Below are 17,982 nucleotides of genomic sequence, written 5' to 3'. Positions count from 1 at the left end.
GTCATCTATGCTCTCGCCAAAGCAACCAGACCCCATTGAAAAACAGTAATTTTACCTCACAGAACACAGGAGTTGCTGGTCTACCGCTGCCTCCATCGATTAGTTTGTCGATGTCATTGTGTGACTTGTGTGAGTTCGGATTCACCAAAGTCCCACAATGACAGAAACAAACAACAGATCGAGGCAGCGGTAGACCAACAGCTCCTGTGTTCTGTGAGGTGAAATTACAGGTCTTTTCAATGGAGTCTGGTGGCTTTGACGAGAGCATGGATGGATACAACGGCTTCAGTTCCCCGTTGGAAGTAACTCCTGTCTGTTTCTCCAAGCTGGGGGTGTACTGACCGTCATCTACTGTAAGTAATACACCGACTATAGATAAGTATCTCATACAACCCCACTTCAAAACACCTGAACCATCTCTTTAAAAGCAGCATTCAAAATCATTCCATAACTGTACTATTGACTAAAATCATGAACATCTACTCTGTTCAATTCAAATTCACCTTAAATTCCTCACTCACCCAAACACAGCTTCGTTTAACTAAGCCACTGCTTCACTCAACAGGCCCTGCTGTGCAAACGGGATTACTGAGAATGTAATTATGTCTGAAGAGTGGAAAGAGCAGATAAAGGCACAAACTAATTGAAATTTAGGATATTGATAATTAATTACATAATGAACCGATTAACACTGTCCTTCAAACAAAAGTCAATGCTTGCAAAGAAGATAAATGGAGTAAAATACAATCCCTATTACAAAACCACACAGCTCTGATAATACTTTTAAAGGTGCAGTGTGCAGGATTTGACGACATCTAGCGGTGAGGTTGCACATTGCAACCAACTGAAACTTCTCCCGTGTGTCAAGCGTGAAGAAGAACTACAGTGGCCGACGCAAAAACGTGAAAGACTCTCTCTAGAGCCAGTGTTTGGTTTGTCTTTTCTGAGCTACTGTAGAAACATGGCGGAGCAACTTGCGACGGCTGTTATTCGATCTTTCAGAGGTTGTAGCAGGCTCTGTTTTAAAGCTAGAATGAAAATCCTGGTATCATATGAAACTAAAAAACCTAAGGAATCCATGTCATGCTAGCTTGTCAGGAAGGAGGCAAAAAAAGGCTTCAAAGTTAAGCTAAATTTTGGCGAGAAAAAAACTGGCATGGTGATTTTTAAAGGGGGGTCTCTTGATCTCTGACCTCAAGATATGTGAATGAAAATGGGTTCTATGGGTACCCACGAGTCTCCTCTTTACAGACATATATGTTTTGGATGTAGTGACACAAAATAGAGCGAAAAAGTGATGTTGGAGACAATGCTGCACCAGTAAAAGCTCCAAAGCATGTGGTGATAATAATGGCAGGTGGTGACGGGTGAGCTGAATATTTATGTGGGTCGTTACACCTGACAGTGGCATAACACATATTTATAGCCCAGTTTGTCTTTTATTTGGGAAGGTGGTCATCGGAAATTAGGCCTCAAGTTACAAAGGGTTGAGGACCCCTGACTCCGTGAAGAGGACCCGCTCCCTATGTAGATATAAACAATTCATTCTAAGGTAACGAAAACACAACGATTCTTATTTTCAGATGATTATACACTAAAGAAAACATACTTATATTATATTCCATTTCTGCCAATAGATCCCCATAAATGCTACACACTGTTCCTTTAAGTTATCTGAACAGTTCTGCTCTCTAATAGCAATTTCATGTAAAACATTTGCTGTGGTCTCTGAGTTCTTCACAGTGACTGAGTGCTACTGGCAGCACAACGCTGTAAATCATCTTGAAATAGGCCTGTCTGTCTCAAGTGCTTTTTCTTTCTTGAAACTGTGCTCTCTCTTTTTTTTTTAAACGAAACTGCGCTTGTTGTCTATATTCCTCTGACATGAATCCGCTGACTGGATTAAGCTTCAATAACAACCTGTTATTATGACACGCTGATTCAAACTGAGAGGCGGATCCTGTCTTGTAGCTCTTTAAAAACTGAAAAATGCTTCATCACATCCCGTTGTTTGATTCCATAATGAACTAAATTAAGAGGTGATTGCCAAATGAAACTCTGGGTTGTTTGTTTGTTAGTTATCCGCCCCAAGACTAAAGGGCCATAATTATGGTGATTACTGCATATTTAGAGTGCCATAATTGTAATAATGGGTGGAAAGCTGGTGAGATGCCCGTTCTCCCTATTTTGGCTGCAGGCTATTGGGTTAGTTGCAGTGTATAATGTTCACGTCAAATATCCCATTAAAAGGAGTCGGCTCAGTAGCTGCTCTCCCCACACAAACGTCTATTAATCCTCTGGAGCTCAGCACATGCAGTTAATGCCAACGTTCATATCAGAGTGGAAATGTAGTGTGGAAACGACAGCTGAACTGATATTGAGACAATCGGTCGCGATGAAACATAAACTATTGCTGCCCTGTGATTAATTGCTGCACATTAACATATAAAAAGAAGCTCTCCTTTCCCATTTCTGTTTCTTTTCTCTCTCTGCTGCTTTACGTTCACACATCTGAGGCAGCAGGATTTCTGATTGATGACAGTTTCTCCAGAGTTTGTGCTTTTGCAGAAAACTTTCACCCCTGTTTCTAGCTCTCTTTCTCCCGGCTGCGATAACACACGTAGGTTTCTGTTACAGACAATTTCATCTCTCGCAACTATTACAGAGGATGACAGAAAAGGGGCTAAAAAACACAGAAGAGCTGTGTAACATTGGGCCTCATGCAGCAATATTCTCCTAAATTTACTTCGGTATCGCCCCCTAAACACTATATAAGGGCAGGTGTTGTGCTTTGTGCAAATACTCTGGCACATGCCCAAGAATTGTTCCTCAAATTTAAAACGTATGTCTCCTTGAGTTGGACAAACAATTTGTGGACTGTGAAAACAAGATCTTTTTGTCTTATCAAGGTAAGAGTGCTCTCGACCACTGATAACATGTTCTCTTACCTCAGAGAAGAGCAAAAATAAGAAAAAATTGGTGAATCCCAGAAATAAATGGGTACTAACAAAACAAGAACACATCGTGATACAAAAACAATGGAAAGTTTGTTTGTATATAGCTTCCTGCATGAGGCCAGGTGTTTCGTGTTTATATCTGACCATATGAGATCATTTATCTTCCACCTTTCTGTTGTTCTGTTCTTAGATTCCTTTCCTGTGATTTCAATAAACACTGGACAACAGATTTTATCTCCATAGATGCGCCACATATGTATACAGCACTGTTCTGTCTTTTCAGGCTGCGTTCACTGCCACATTGTTTCAGAGGAAAAACTATAAAATCAAAATTTCTACCAAAACAAAGTTTATATAATGGTTGGGCGCGTCATAAAAACAACAATGACCTCATATGTAATGACTTAACAACAAGACGTACGCCTTGTTTCCACATAGCTCTGTGTATGTATGTGTGTCAACCGGAAGGGTGCGTTCCAAATCATATACTTTTTCTTTTTACTTTCAGTAAGTACTGCAGCTGCCCTGACAAAGTACGTACTGTTGCATGTAGTATGCATACAATTGGGACATATTACTTCATCATAACATTCTGAACTTTGACCAAAGAACGTATATTGCCAAGAAGTGAAAGCCAATTCGACGTTCCATTGCAACATCAGCACTCAGCAGCAAAGCTACGCTTGCACCATTTTGGACTCGAAGCGACTACCAGACGCCAGTAAAACGTCTGCCAAGAAAGTGCAACACAAAAGTAAAACAAATCATTTCTATTCTATTGTCAAATTCTACCGAAATGGCCTGTGTTGAATAATAAAATATTATAAATATAATAAGCATTTTCAGTCTAAAATGGTGGCAGCAGCTGTTGTCAAAAAAACACTGGAGTTTCGTCTCTTTGCTTCTGTACTCTTTGCTTTGACCCTCTTGCTCATATAGCCGCTGTGCAGAGGATTGTGGGTCAGAATAGCCAGAAAAACATGCTGGTTTGCATACTGCAGAATGATGCTGTAGGACATCCTGGTATTTTTTGACATACTGCATTTTACATACTATGTATTTGGACATACTAAATCTTTTTCTGGCATACTAAATAGTAGGGTAGTATGAGTACTGGAACGCACAGTGAGAGCATGCAAGATAGCAGCATTATACCTACTTACATGATGCAGGCATAATGTTGACCATGTTCACCATCTTAGCATGTGTGTTAGCATGCTAACCTTTTCTTTATTGTCACCACTACTACTACTAATTTGCATATTAGTACAGCTGTTGTTTTGAATGTTATTTTGCAGGTATTTGGTCATAAACCAAAATAAAAAATAAAAAAAATTGACCTGATGGTGGCGCTATATATAAAAAGTAAATGGATTACCGAGTGATTATAATTGAGGGAAACATTATTGTGTGTGCCAAAATTCCTGGCAATCCATGAAATAGTTGTCGAGATGATTGTTTACAATCATTATTGTTACATCTTAACTGCATTACAATAGAGGTTGTATTTTCATGATGTTCTTTTCTATGTCTGAACTAAAGATTTCACTATGTGGTGATCCAGTGGTTTCTGCACAGTGTCAATAATGAGGCATATTGTTATTTTGGTTTTGGCATCTTGACCGCCTGCAGGGAAATATATGCAAAAGCCAGATCATGACTGATACCATGTACTATACACTGCCTCCTGCAGCCGTGCCCTGTTGCTAACATTAATGCATTTGAGACAGGAAATAAGAGAACGAGGGAGAGGTTTCCTAACAGCATGATTTTACAATGTGTTTATGTAAGACATGACTCAGCTCTGTTACAATTATATGAACCACCGGAGCAGAATATATCCTTTGTTCCAGTGTCTTTTTATATAAATAGATTGTTCCTGATTGAATCCTAAAAATATCAAATTGAAGTAGATTTATTAAAGATTAGATTTCATATTGTTGTGTGTGGTTTGTCTTATTTATTTGATTCTTCGTAAACACATTCTCCAATGGATATGTAATTTATTTTCCTTGCCCTGGCAGCACTGACACTGTGGGTGATGCCAGAAGATCATGTTGAGTTGTTAAATTTAATATAAAATCATGTCATGTTTGCAAAAGCTTCAAGTTGTCTTGATGAAACCCTGCTGCCCGCATCACATATCTAGTATGAAGTGCAGACCACTACTGCCCCCCTAGACTAAACAGAGGTAAAGCAACCAAATGACAGGATCCTGTTCTCTGAGTCTCTCTTTTTATCTGGTAATTCATCAGTTAGACAATGGATCAATGTGGGTTTATCTTTGTGATCACAAGGGAACAGAACATTGGGTTCTACTCACCTAAGCAGAGGCTAAAATGCAATTAACCAACCTATAAAACAATCAATCCCAATACATCCTGACACATACTCACACACAGGCTCTTGTGCAACTGTGCTCAGTGTCTCCACTAACGGGAAGATGCTCCCAGTGCCATAAGGTAGTTACAACCATACACTGGATATAAGAAGTGGACGTAGTCACCATGATGTCACCCATTGGTTTGTGGACTAACGTTTCGAAGCCTCGAGTTTGACATTTTGTCCATTGCCATCTTGGTTTTTGGCCTTCGCCATCTTGTTGTTTTGCAACCAGGAGTGACACAAGAGGGACAATATACGACTAAAATTACAATATATTCACTTATTATGTACCGAAAATTTAACTTGGAAATATGGAAATACTCAAGTAAAGTCTCCAAATTTGAATACCAGATCTTCAGGATCAGGTCTTCAGACATGCCCCATTTGTTTTAAATACTCCGCTGCTGGATGCATCTTATTAAAGAGGCTTCGTCTGGGAGAGTCACTATTCCCTCATGACATCAAAAACCTCCTGGAGATCCTCCCCTCCCGGTCAGCGTCAAATTCACGACACTTCAGACAACTCATAAATGAACCGCTGATACTACACAGCGCAGAAGAATACTTCGCACTGGTGAGTAAAAACAATACTAACTCTTAAAAAGCTTCACAGGTCAGTTAGAATTTGTGAAATGTTTTGGGTTTTTTGTTTAATCAAAGTATTTCAATCAATATATGACCTTAAAAGAGACGTAGCACTGCTTAATTGTTGAATTTCAGTTGCGTCAGTTTGATATTATTTACTGAGATTAATACGATGCATTTGTTTTATTCAGATTAACCTAGAGACCTAGAGAAATGGTTCACTCCATTTTGCAAATAATTGTGGATAAAACAATGTAGATGAATTGAGTTTAAGTGGGTTTCCCCTCACCTCACGCTCCATGCAACTTCAAATATTTTACATTACTTTAATTACTCTCACTGATGAACAAAGATATTTAAGAGTATTTAATGTGTCTGCAGCTGTTAAAGTGTTTTTAATCTTGAGTAAGAACATCTTTGTACTTTCATTTGAAATATTTTATGAAATCTGATAAGATAATTAATCTGAATTTATCCTCAAACTTCTGAATAGAAATGCAAGACAAAAAAAACAGAATAAATATGTTATAAGTGTTTTTACTTTTACTAATACATCTTTGTACATCGTTTACTATGATTAAGTAAGGGATAATCTACAATGAATTGTTGTGAAATAAACCGCCGCATCGCCCTGAAGGGGTTTATTTCACAACGATGACTAGCTAGCTGTACATTTTCCCGCTTATTACACGGCTACTTACTTAAGAAATCAATATTTTGACACAAAAATGGTCCGCCAGAGTCCGACATCAGAATTGCGTCCATAGCAACGTTCTGATATACATAGCAACAGTCTTCTGTAAAGAAATAACAGACCGTAGAACGCCGTGATTGACCAATCATAATCAAGTATTCAACAAAGACGTGTAATAATCAATGTTAAGAATAACAAACGGTGGAAGAAATGTTAAAAATCTGTCACAAATAGTTTACAACTTTTACATTTTTAACAAAACAAGTCACTTTTAATGGATGTAAAACAGTTCATTATACTGCTGGGTTTTCAGCATCTAATTAAATGCTCCAAAACACTGTTTAATATTCTGTTCTTGTTTATTTCATCTTCAGCAGATATGCCTGAAGAAAAACACAATTGATTTAAGTCTGCCGTCTCCAGGGACGACCATCTCGGCGAAGAGCTTCACTCCTCCGTCAGTGTGATTAGCCCCACAGGAGCGAGTGTGGCCTGAGGTGGAGCCAGCAGCAGAGGGAGGTGAGAAACACCGGCGTCCACTGAGGGAGAGAGGCCAAGAAAAGGTCCATATTAAAGCAGAATTAGGCCCCTTGATGGCTGCACAAAGAACGATCACAGCCTCTGGCTCCAGTAGTCGGCTCGGTGGAGGGAGCTCAGAGTACTGCATGAGAAGATGCAAATCAGCCTGACTCAGTAAATAGTCCCGGAGTACAGAACGAAACCTGACATTTAGGGCATGTATTAAAAAAATCTTCCTTTTGTGGTCCTCCTGTAGAAAGAAACTCTGAGCTCAGGGCTCAGGACACCTGGAATGGTTTCCTCACAGTTATTAGTCCACCAATCCAGCCATTATTACATTTATTTTCCAGCTTATCGTCCTTTTCTGGTCAGAAATTAGCTTTAGGAATATCTAAATGTCAGAAACAGGCTTTTAAGAGCTCCAGGAAATCCCCACTGCCCTCACTAACAATAGTCTGAAGCTATTGTCTACATGCAGAATCTGAACCTTGCCATTTTAATTTGGGAAATAGCTGCCCTTTTATTCTGCTGTGAAAGGGCGGGGCTTTTAGTACGAGTCCCTTAAGTGAGTTAGATGTCCCTGGTGCATACGGGAGTCTTTTCCCAGAGGAAGGTCCACGCAGACACAATAACAGGATAACAGCCCGAGGAGAAGCCCTGACGGTGTTTTTAAGGTGTTTTTGTTTCTCTCTGGGAACCGTCTCGTCTTACTCTGCGGCTGGTTTAACTCTACTGAGAATAAACTTCTCGGCAGATTAGAAACACAGATTCTAATGAACAACAGTATGTTTGACGTGACGCAGGCGGGATCATTTGTACTGAGCTAGAAAACAAGATGACGTATCCCCTTGATAAACACCTCTGAGACCTTTTACTGTCTTTCAGAGGCTGTAGTAGGCTTAGTTTTAGAGGTACAAACCATGACATGTTAGCAAAATAACGCTCCAAAGTTAGGATACATTTTGTCGAGGAAAAACTGGCATGATTTTCAAAGGGGTCCCTTGACCTCTGACCTCGAGATGTGAATGAAAATGGGTTCCATGGGTACCCACGAGTCTCCCCTTTACAGACATGCCCACTTTATGATAATCACATGCAGTTTTTTGCATGCAGTATAAGGGTCCCTGTTTTTTGAGCCGTTTAAGAGCGCCCTAAACTGAAAATAGGAGTTAAAATATGAAGAATTTCCATCCAAAATAAGGGGAAAAGTATACATTTTAATGATATTTTGCTGTTTTTTATTCATTTTTTTTATTTTATTGGAAACAGAGTCAAAACCCTGAACATTTTAATCTTCACATTAATAGGACTTATTGATGGGCTTTTGTGTACAGATGTGTCTATTCAACAGCCAATTTGTGTATTTATTGTAATCATTATTTGGATACGGCGAATTTCACTGATCCCTCAGGTTAATGGCTAACTTGTAAATATGTGACGCAGCTCTTTTGAGTGTTGTGCAGCGCAGACGTGGTCGGGCTTAAAGGGTCCACAGAGACAAATGCAAATTAGAACCTATGACAGCGAGGAAGCACAAAGTGAGTCACCGGTTCTTTGTGAATGATGCAAATCCAGTCCATGAGTGTGAAAACAGTAAATAACTGTGCAACTCTTCAAATACAGGTCTACATAAACAGATAAGGAAGTATTCAGATCCTTTACTCAAATATTATTATATTCCATTTCAAGCACAAGTCCTGCATTCAAATCGTTTTGGTCAATTTTTCAAGCAAAAATACCAAAGTCTTGGAATTACATAAATTGGGTATGACTGTAAAGCTGAGACTCTTGTGGATCCAATGAGACCAACTGTATTCATGTGTGATGATGTTAGTCCCCATAGTAACCATTTCATTGTATTGAGACCATTTTTTGAAACTTGACCTCACTGTATAAAATGACCTGTGGTGACCTCTAGGATAATCACAGCCTCATGAAACTTTACAGCCACAAACTAGAGACCTAGAGCGTTCAGAGGATGGATGGCTTTCCTAGGTAGATTGACAATAAGGGGGATTCTGAGCAGTTTCCAGAACAGAAGTGCTCGCCATCCAATCTCCAAAAAATTAAATTCTTGCAGAAATCTCCAAATGTCAAAAGTTTTTGAAACCAAATCACAGCATGGCTTTTTCTATGGTGTTCCTCAAGGTCTTGGTGTCTTAATGTGGTATTTTGGAGGGATTATTGATCATTTTTAACAATTCTTGAGTGGTAAAAAATGGCTAAATCTAACACCAAATCTGTGTAACAAATGGTATCAACCCAAAAAATTGCTGCAAAAACTTATGAGACATAATAGAGCATGGGAATGACCATCATATACTTCTATCATAGTGTTCTAAACCCTTATACACTCTTGCAATATATTTGAATTAATTAATCTTCTAATATCTGATTTATGACTATAACAACTTGACACACAGTGTTGAACTGCATCTCAAATTAATCGCCAGGTTCCCAGCTTTCAGATGATGTACACCACTTCTGTGTGACATCTACTGTTGACCTGCTATCTCCTCCTAAAGTCCTCCTGATCCCCCCCTAAAAAAGACAAAAATGGGTTTATAAAAAAGAGGGGTGGAGTGGAAAAGGTTAATAGGAAATTGTATTGTGATAAACGTTTTAAACTCTCACTACTATTCTTATTCTTCTCCCATCAGAATCCTTTTACAGTTACAGAATCATGTCGAGAAATGTATCTTCACCGCTGAACTCGACTTCTCTCCCGACCCGACTCCCTCTCAACGCCACCGCTGACCTCAACGCCACAGTGAAACCCTTCAGTGTGGTCGACGGGTGCGATGAGCAGGTAGAAGGCATTCTCTTTGACCTGACCCTGCAGTGCATCAACGTAATCGTGGGAATCCCGACCAACTTGCTTGTCATTGCGATCCTCATCCGTAATCGCAAAACACCCACCACGTCTGACATATTCTTGGGCTGCCTGGCCTTGATGGACGCCTACTTCGGTGCCATGACCCCCATCATCTTCCTTAACATCTACCTCTGGCAGAGCAGAGAGGTGTGGTCCGCCATCAAGTTCTCCTACGGCGTTAAAGACACGAGCGGGCCGTTGTTTCTCTCCTGTATCTGCCTGGATCGCTTCGTGGCTGTGCTCTTCCCAATTATGTTTGGGCGGCTCAAGCACATCAAGTACAGGTTGAGCCTCTCAGTGCTGGTGTACTGCCTCACCTTTGCCTACTCCGCAGCCAAGGTCGTGGGAGGCCTCCCCAACTTCGAGAAAGTGTTCACCGGCGAGATCCTGGCGGCGTTTACTTGGATGGCCGTGTGTAACGTGAGCATCCTGTGGGCCCTGAAGAAGTCCCGTGGACCAGGGAAAGACGAGATGCAACCCTTGAAGAAGAGGGCCTTCAAGATGGTGCTCTCTATCCTTTGTATCATCATATGTAACTACCTGCCGCTTGTAGCACTGTTTCCTTTTGAAGACTACTACTCCCCGGATGTGTTTCGCTGCTACGTGCAGCCTGTGGGCTTCGCTTTCCTCAACATCAGCAGCACCATCCAGCCGCTCGTCTATCTGTCTCGTCTGGAGAAGGTGCCTTTCCTCTCAGATGCCAAGTGCTGCAGCTGTGTCTCTGTGGAGAACAACCAAACACCACCTGCACAGAACTCACCTGCTTAAGAGACCTAATACACATACTGGACATCACGGATGCTCAGTTTAACATCTGTCTCTAAAGACAAGCTGTGAGAGAAGACACTGAATACTGTGAATATACAAGACAACTGTGAATTCATGTTTTTTTTCTGTGACTTGTCTGATTATTTTTAAAATGTGTGTTTTAACTAGGGCTGTCAAAGTCAACGCGATAATGCAAATTTGTTTTAACGCCACTAATTTCTTTAACGAATTAACGCAACTAGTTAATTAACCACTTAAAAAATCAGATGGGCCGCCGTCGGTCTTTCCGATGTTGTAGCGGGTTTCTGGACAATATTTGTCATTGTTTTGTGTTTTTAATTGATTTCCAACAATAAATTCTGTACATAAATTTGCATAAAGCAAGCATATTTCCCCACTCCCATGTTGATAATAAGGGGCTTTCTGAGCAGTTTCTGGTTTCCAAATGTCAAAAGTTTTTGATATCAAATCACAGCATGGCTTTTTCTATGCTGTTCCTCAAGGTCTTGGTGACTTAATGTGGTATTTTGGAGGGATTATTGATCATTTTATCATTTCTCGAGTGGTAAAATAATTATTAGATTTAGCACCAAATCTGTGTAACAAATGGTATCAACCCAAAATTTGCTGCAACAATTTATGAGACATAATAGAGCATGGGAATGGCCATCATATACAGTACTTCTATCATAATGTTCTCAGCACTTATACACTGCATAAAGCAACACTATTTGCCCACTCCCATGTTGATAAGAGCATTAAATACTTGACAAATCTCCATATAAGGTACATTTTAAACAGATAAAAGATGTGCAATTTAATTGCGATTAACTATAGACAGTCTTTGCGATTGAATATTTTTAATTGATTGACAGTCCTGGTTTTAACTGAATCAATTTTTTATGTGGAGTTTGAGAAAGCAATCCTGACAAAAGCTATGATTGTAAAAATAAAAAATATGCATCGATAATGAGTCAACAAGTGGAAAAATCTACTTTTTAATTTCATGTTTTCATAAAGTGATTATGTTCAGGAAGATTCATTTCTACAAACAACATTAAGTTTATGTGTTCAAAGTCGTCTCCACTGTAATGAAATCCTTCAAAATATTTGCTTGACTTTGGCGCCATCATGTGTACAAAAGAGACCAATAAACTGAACTGTACAGTCTAATAATCCCTCCGTGTGTGATGTGCATTCCTTAAAGTGCATGGTGCTGAATGGGTGAGAAACGTCTCCCTCATCCGAGTCCAACATAATATGGTTATCATTAATAGAGGAATCATAGAACACCTGCACAGCAGCATCATTCATTCAGATGTAAGTCGCAGGTAATTCAAAACAATAAAACAATATAGAATGGGCATGCTGCACACCAAAAAAAACAGTTATGGACAAACCTATAACTTCATATTTATGTGCTCTCCCCTCTTCCACCACACTGAGCAAAGTATATTTAGCCCTCTTATATATATTAGCAATTTTGCTGTTAAAGGAATAGTTCTACATTTTGGGAAATGGGCTTATTTGTTTTGAGTTAGATTTTGCTTCAGGGACCTCCATCTGAAAAGATTTTGGTTGTTAGATATGATTAAGACCAGAATTTTATAGTTGTCAACTACAGTTGAGGAGATAAACTATTCAGAGCCCCTTGATGAGAAGATTAATGCCACCAGTGGGCAACCTCCGGGTCTGAAAAGTGAAGCCAATGTTGGAAGTGCCTTAAACTCGCATTCTTTCTAACAGCCAGCAGGGGGCGAATCCTCTGGTTGCAAAAAGAAGTCTGACTGTATAGAAATTTATGAGAAAATGAGCCTACTTCTCACTTGATTTATTACCTAAGTAAACATTGTAAACATGAGTTTATGGTCTCAATCGCTAGTTTGAAGTCTTCTTCAATACAGCATGATGTTCATTTAGTAAATTATGGTCCCATTTAGAGTCAAATAGACCATAAAGCAGGAGATGCTTTAGGGCGTGGCTACCTTGTGATTGACAGCTTGCTACCACGGCGGTCTGGGAGTTGTCCGTGTTTTCGTCTTACAACTTTAACCCTTTCATAGTGTGTTTTCTGTTGATGAAAGTTAATTATAACCTTTTTGGTCATCTAAAAATGTCTTTTTCAGCATTCAGTTTTACTTAGCTCTACCCTCTCGTGTCACTTCTGGTTGCAATAAAACAAGATGGCGATGGCCAAAATGCCGAACTCAAGGCTTCAAATGGGTGATGTCACGATGATTATGTCCACTTATGGTGCCTTCAAATGGGGTCGTGTTTATCGTGTTCCCGAGAAGAGTTAATATGAATGCTATGCTAAGCTACAGACATGTGAGTGGTATCAATCTTCTTACGTAGCTCTCAGCTAAAAAAGTGAATAAATGTATTTCCCAAAATGTCGGACTATTCCTTTAAGGAGGAATAAGTAACAATAAAAATGTGTTTTTGAAGCTGCAATATGACTTGGATGAAGAATACGTGCTTTCTGTGAGAGAAGTTAACATTATATCATCCCAACTATAATTCTTGGACATTGATCTCATCTATCAAAACAGATCTGGGATCATATTTTCTTACATAATTAATAAATCCTTCATCCCCTTATTGACGCAACATTGTGACAAGTACCTTCTCTGGCATTATTCTCAATGGATGACTGCACTGTGTGTAAATATATGGAAGTAAAGTTTCTGTGAATGTTTGTGTGAATTCATAAATGAGTGTGTCGTCAGCGGGGTCAAAGAAAGACACCGTCCCTTTGTTGTAATCCAGTTGCACTTTGACTTGTTCGGGCGCACTTGTAACTGTCAGCGGGGTGGGCGGCGAAGTCATCGCCCTGAACTCTCCGTCCCTGAAACACAAAGTCCAGAAGCCGTTCTCAGGCCGAGCGGAGACCTCAGAGTCTCTGGGTACGGACACAGAGGCCACGCCCAGGAGCCAGTCCTGATTACTTCCTGTCTCCACGACCCAGTGGTGGCTTCCTGAGCCCAGCGCGGCCATGCCTACCACTTCGGCGCTGATGTGGAAGCGCTCTGGGTTGTCAGGGCAACAGCTGTACTGCTTTGAGTAGTGGAGGGAAGTGAGGTCGTCAGACAGGATGAGGCAGGGGTGTGCTGTGTTTGGATCTAGAGTCACAGGAGCTGAAAGACAGGATACCAGCAGAAAGATTGATGCATTAAACAAGGTTGTACAATTCTACTCTTTCGGCCTCTGAACCTGAAGACGTGTACTCACTATAGTCGATATGGTCCAGCATTTTCTCCCAGACTTTATACTTGAGGTTGCAGACATGCTTGGTCACATCAATCAGTAACCCGGACATGTTGTCTGAACCGAGAGCTAGGCTTCTTTCTCTGTGATAAAAAAGATATATTAAGATATTTTACACTGAGAATATGTCATAGTCAACACAAAGAGTGTGAGTCCATAACTTTGTTGACCTACCTGTCCTGGGTGTCTTTGAAATTCTGGAAAACAGAAAAAATAAACACACTCAAGGTGGGAAGTTTTGAGCAAAAGCAGGAAGAAGTTAACACTGTGGTTTGTCTGTTCTGGGCTACTGTAGAAACATGGCGGACTCGCTTCCTATGTAGATAACAGGTCAGTCTAAGCTAACAAAAACACAACAATTCTTATTATCAGGTGATTATACACTAAAGGAAACATACGTATTAATATTATATTCCATTTCTGCCAATAGATCCCCCTAAATGGTAGACACTGTTCCTTTAAAAAGTTGATGTATACTTGAGTGTACGGACCTTCAACAGGATCATATCTTCTTCTTTCAGCTGCTCCTGTATGACTAAGATGGTCTCTGTGAGCGACAGCACTTCTGCTGAAAGCTCTTTAAACTTATTCTTCAGTCCTGCCGTCTTCTCTTCTTCTTCTTTCTTCACCGCCGCTATTCTGGCCGATTCCTCTTCGTGGAGGACTTGATGGAGCTGCTCGAAGTGGCTCTTGATCAGTCTTTGCGTGTCCAGCGCCTGACTCTGAGAGAGCAAATCATGGTTTATTTGAACTGATTTTTTTATTTCTTTATTCAAAACCAAACATCTCTTCACATCTCTTCACAGTTACCTTGATGTACTTCAACATGTCTGCAGAGGTCATGTGGATTCTTTTGAGGCTGTCCACTTTATCTTGCAAGTTCTTGAGGGCTGAAGCGAGTTCATCCTGAAAAACCCGCAAAAATCAGATAATGTTTCAGTTTTTTCAGTGTTTTTACCACCACTGAAAAATAACTGTGTGGATCACAATCAGGACAGACTTGTGGGACAGCATTCTACTGTTAGGTGTTACCTTGAATACTTAAGGGTAAGGTTTAGCTCAGTTGTTTTTACAACGCAGCTGGGAAACACAATGATATATTTATCTCCCTTACCTTGCAGTCCAGCAATGCCTCTTCTATCGGCGAGCAGTCGTGACCCTTGTGCAGTTTGGACGACTGACACACCACACAGATGGGCTGTTTGTCCACCACACAGAAGAGTTTTAACTTCTCCCCGTGCAGATTACAGTTCATCTTCTCGTCCTCCAGCACTGAGCTCCTCCTGGCCTGCACAAGAGCCTCACAGACGTTTCTCAGAGCCAGATTGGTGGAAGGACCGGCTTTGGAGGCTCTCTTCCTGCACACAGGACACTCACGTACGCCCATTTCCCAGCAGCGCTTCAGACAGCTCCTGCAGAAGCTGTGGCTACATGGCAGCAACACCGGGTCTGTAAAGATGTCACAGCATATCGGGCATGTGAGATCCTCCTCCGGGAGTGACATGATCAGCAGCTTGTCACGTACAATGTAGGAAATCCACTCTTCAAAAGTCCTCGTGTATTAAGTCCTTAATAACATAATTTAGCGCGCCCAGTTAAACTCGTCTCTTGAAAGCCTCAGAGCACACTAACAGCCTGTCTATTGTTCTTGACATGAAGTAGCAAATCTTGGTTTTCCTGTGCATGACTTTGGTGGGAGTAACTCAAATCATGCAGCACTGTGAAACAACACTGTACGTAGCCGTGCTGGGAGACAGGAAGTAAAGCCTTATTGGCCAGTTGTTGGTTGGTAACTGGATGTTTGGAATGTCATCATTCAGGATATGTATGTATGAATGGTTCAGTGTTGTTAACAACCCAAGGCGGCACACTAGCCAAACGTTTTGAATCATTAATTCATGGAGTAGTTATTAAAACAGGGGATGGTCGGGTAAAAACAATATACTCATTTCATACATCAGTGAATTTAGTGGCTAAACCTGCTCAGAAAGAAACAGGATTTTACTGTACTAACAACAAGTCACTTTTTAAAACTCTGTTGTTAATGTATTCTAGATAAGACAGGTTATAGATCATATTGGTTGTGACAGTATGTGACATGGGATGCACCGATACCGCTACAGGGCTGATACTGACTCAAATAGCTGGATCCGGGTATCGGTGTCCTTGATTCTGATGTAAAAACCCAACAGTGTGCAGTATGGTGTCTGCCTTTTAGGCCTGTTCAGTGTTCACATACAGTGTTGGCTCAGTTAAACAGATTGCCGTGATAACTTAATACAATCTAAACTTCTTAAGTACCTTTGGAAGATATCCTCTTTTTTTGTCTAAGTTGGACAGCTGAAGCCTCGTATTAGCTTCAGATAAACTTTGGAAGATATTTTTGCACATAACGAAGACTGTGGATTTTGTCCTCTTACATTGGAAACACATGACTGACCTTATCTGCCTGTCCCTCCAGCTTGTTTTCTCTTATGTAACCATAAGTATGTTCTTTTGTCCTTGACCCCATTTTGATTATAAAAACAAAAAGAGCTACTGTAACTAAAAGTATTTTTGAAGGCAGTAAAGCTCACATTTGATCAGAGGGAATGGGCTAACATGGCTGCACATCCTGGGTATTTTCTTTTCAATAATTTCGCCCTGTTTGTATGGAGGACGGAACCTGCCAAAATCAAAAATGAATGAATAAATAAATAAATGACTCGATGAATACATAAATATGTCATTAAATGAAGCAAAAATAATATTAAAAATAAATATAGCCATTAATTAATCGATAAAATGTGACATAAATATTCAAAAGTTCAGAGTGGGAAACTCCAGGCTGATCCGGGAAACGCGCTGCGCCTCTCTCTGCTCGAGCCCGGATCGGTGGCACACGCCGTACCGCTGGGCGCTCTGCGCGACACTGAGTCCTATGTCGGAGAGCACGGGCTCTGCGGCGTGTCCGATGGTCAGGGTGCCGTTATCTCTGAGGTTCCCACTCTGAATGATCCTTGGGGAGGAGCTTCAGACAGTTGATCTGCACACCTGTACCGGTACGAGGCAGCGGTGGGGGGAGCAGCAGCAGGCCGATGACCTGCTGTATGAAGCCGGGGATGAAGACTGGAGTTGATAAGCAGAAGCAAACACAGTTAGCTAGCTAGCTAGCATATAGTCATGCACTCTGACTCCACGATGACACACTCTGTGTGACAGCCCCCCCTCAGTTGCATAATGAGGCAAAAATGCAAAAAGAAATGTATAAAGAAAAGAATACAGAAATAAATAAGTTTGGTGAAATAAATAAGGGGTGAAATGCAAAGGGAAAATCATGCAATGAATAAATAAATAAATACATAAGTAAATACATACCTGCAAAAATAAATAAATAAAAATAAATGCAAATATAAATTAAAAAAAATAAATGGGTAAAGAAATGTATGAAAAAAGAATACAGAAATAAATAAGTTCAGGGAAATGAATAAGGGGTGAATTGCAACCGCAAAATTGTGCATAAATAAATAAATACATAAATACATACATTTAAAAATGAATCCCCCCTTAAATATTAAATAAATGAATGCAAAAATAAATAAAGAATAAATGCAGAAATAAATGAATTAACAAAAAATATATGCTAAAACTAAATAAAAAATAAGTGCAGAAAAAAATGAATTAATAAAAAAATATATGCAAACAAAAATAATTGTGAAAATGAATAAGAATAGATATAATAAATCATATTAATATAATACATAAATAAATAAATAAAAGGGAAAATTAAACCAAAGAGTAAATAAATAAGGGAATTAATACCAAGATAGATAAATAAACAATCAAATTAAAAAAGAAATATCAATTATATTACATTTTATTTGTTAATTAATGGCTACATTTACTTTTAATATTATTTTTGCTACATATTTATTTATTTAGCGAGTCATTTA

The 17,982-nt window shown here is 39.8% G+C and overlaps 2 protein-coding genes across 2 annotated transcripts; one reads left to right on the top strand and one right to left on the bottom strand.

Annotated features, from left to right (window-relative positions):
- Window positions 1-6,758: 6,758 nt before the first annotated feature.
- LOC119501879 (G-protein coupled receptor 183-like) lies at window positions 6,759-11,203 on the top strand. The gene is made up of 2 exons (XM_037792568.1): window positions 6,759-7,140; window positions 9,801-11,203. Exon 2 carries the CDS (start codon window positions 9,824-9,826, stop codon window positions 10,781-10,783), a length of 960 nt encoding a protein of 319 aa, XP_037648496.1. The 5' UTR covers window positions 6,759-7,140; window positions 9,801-9,823; the 3' UTR covers window positions 10,784-11,203.
- A 1,736-nt stretch (window positions 11,204-12,939) lies between these two features.
- On the bottom strand, window positions 12,940-15,980 carry LOC119501745 (zinc-binding protein A33). Its single transcript, XM_037792323.1, has 6 exons — window positions 15,165-15,980; window positions 14,861-14,956; window positions 14,542-14,772; window positions 14,225-14,247; window positions 14,015-14,133; window positions 12,940-13,920 (listed from the first exon to the last, which is right to left on the bottom strand). The coding sequence occupies exons 1-6, from the start codon at window positions 15,552-15,554 to the stop codon at window positions 13,382-13,384; spliced, it is 1,398 nt and encodes a 465-aa protein (XP_037648251.1). The 5' UTR covers window positions 15,555-15,980; the 3' UTR covers window positions 12,940-13,381.
- Between the last annotated feature and the right edge of the window lie 2,002 nt (window positions 15,981-17,982).

The sequence above is a fragment of the Sebastes umbrosus genome, chromosome 14 (assembly GCF_015220745.1).
Source record: "Sebastes umbrosus isolate fSebUmb1 chromosome 14, fSebUmb1.pri, whole genome shotgun sequence".
Classification (NCBI taxonomy): domain Eukaryota; kingdom Metazoa; phylum Chordata; class Actinopteri; order Perciformes; family Sebastidae; genus Sebastes; species Sebastes umbrosus.
Note: the sequence above shows the minus strand (reverse complement) of the source record. Positions and strands in the feature narration are given on the sequence as shown.

Excerpts from the sequence above, each read along its gene's own strand:
- LOC119501879 (XM_037792568.1), top strand. The coding sequence starts at position 9,824 with ATGTCGAGAAATGTATCTTCACCGCTGAACTCGACTTCTCTCCCGACC.
- LOC119501745 (XM_037792323.1), bottom strand. The coding sequence starts at position 15,554 with ATGTCACTCCCGGAGGAGGATCTCACATGCCCGATATGCTGTGACATC. Across the intron at positions 14,134-14,224 it reads TTCAAAGACACCCAGGACAG|AGAAAGAAGCCTAGCTCTCG; the intron begins GTAGGTCAACAA and ends TTTTTATCACAG. Across the intron at positions 13,921-14,014 it reads GCTGGACCATATCGACTATA|CTCCTGTGACTCTAGATCCA; the intron begins GTGAGTACACGT and ends CCTGTCTTTCAG.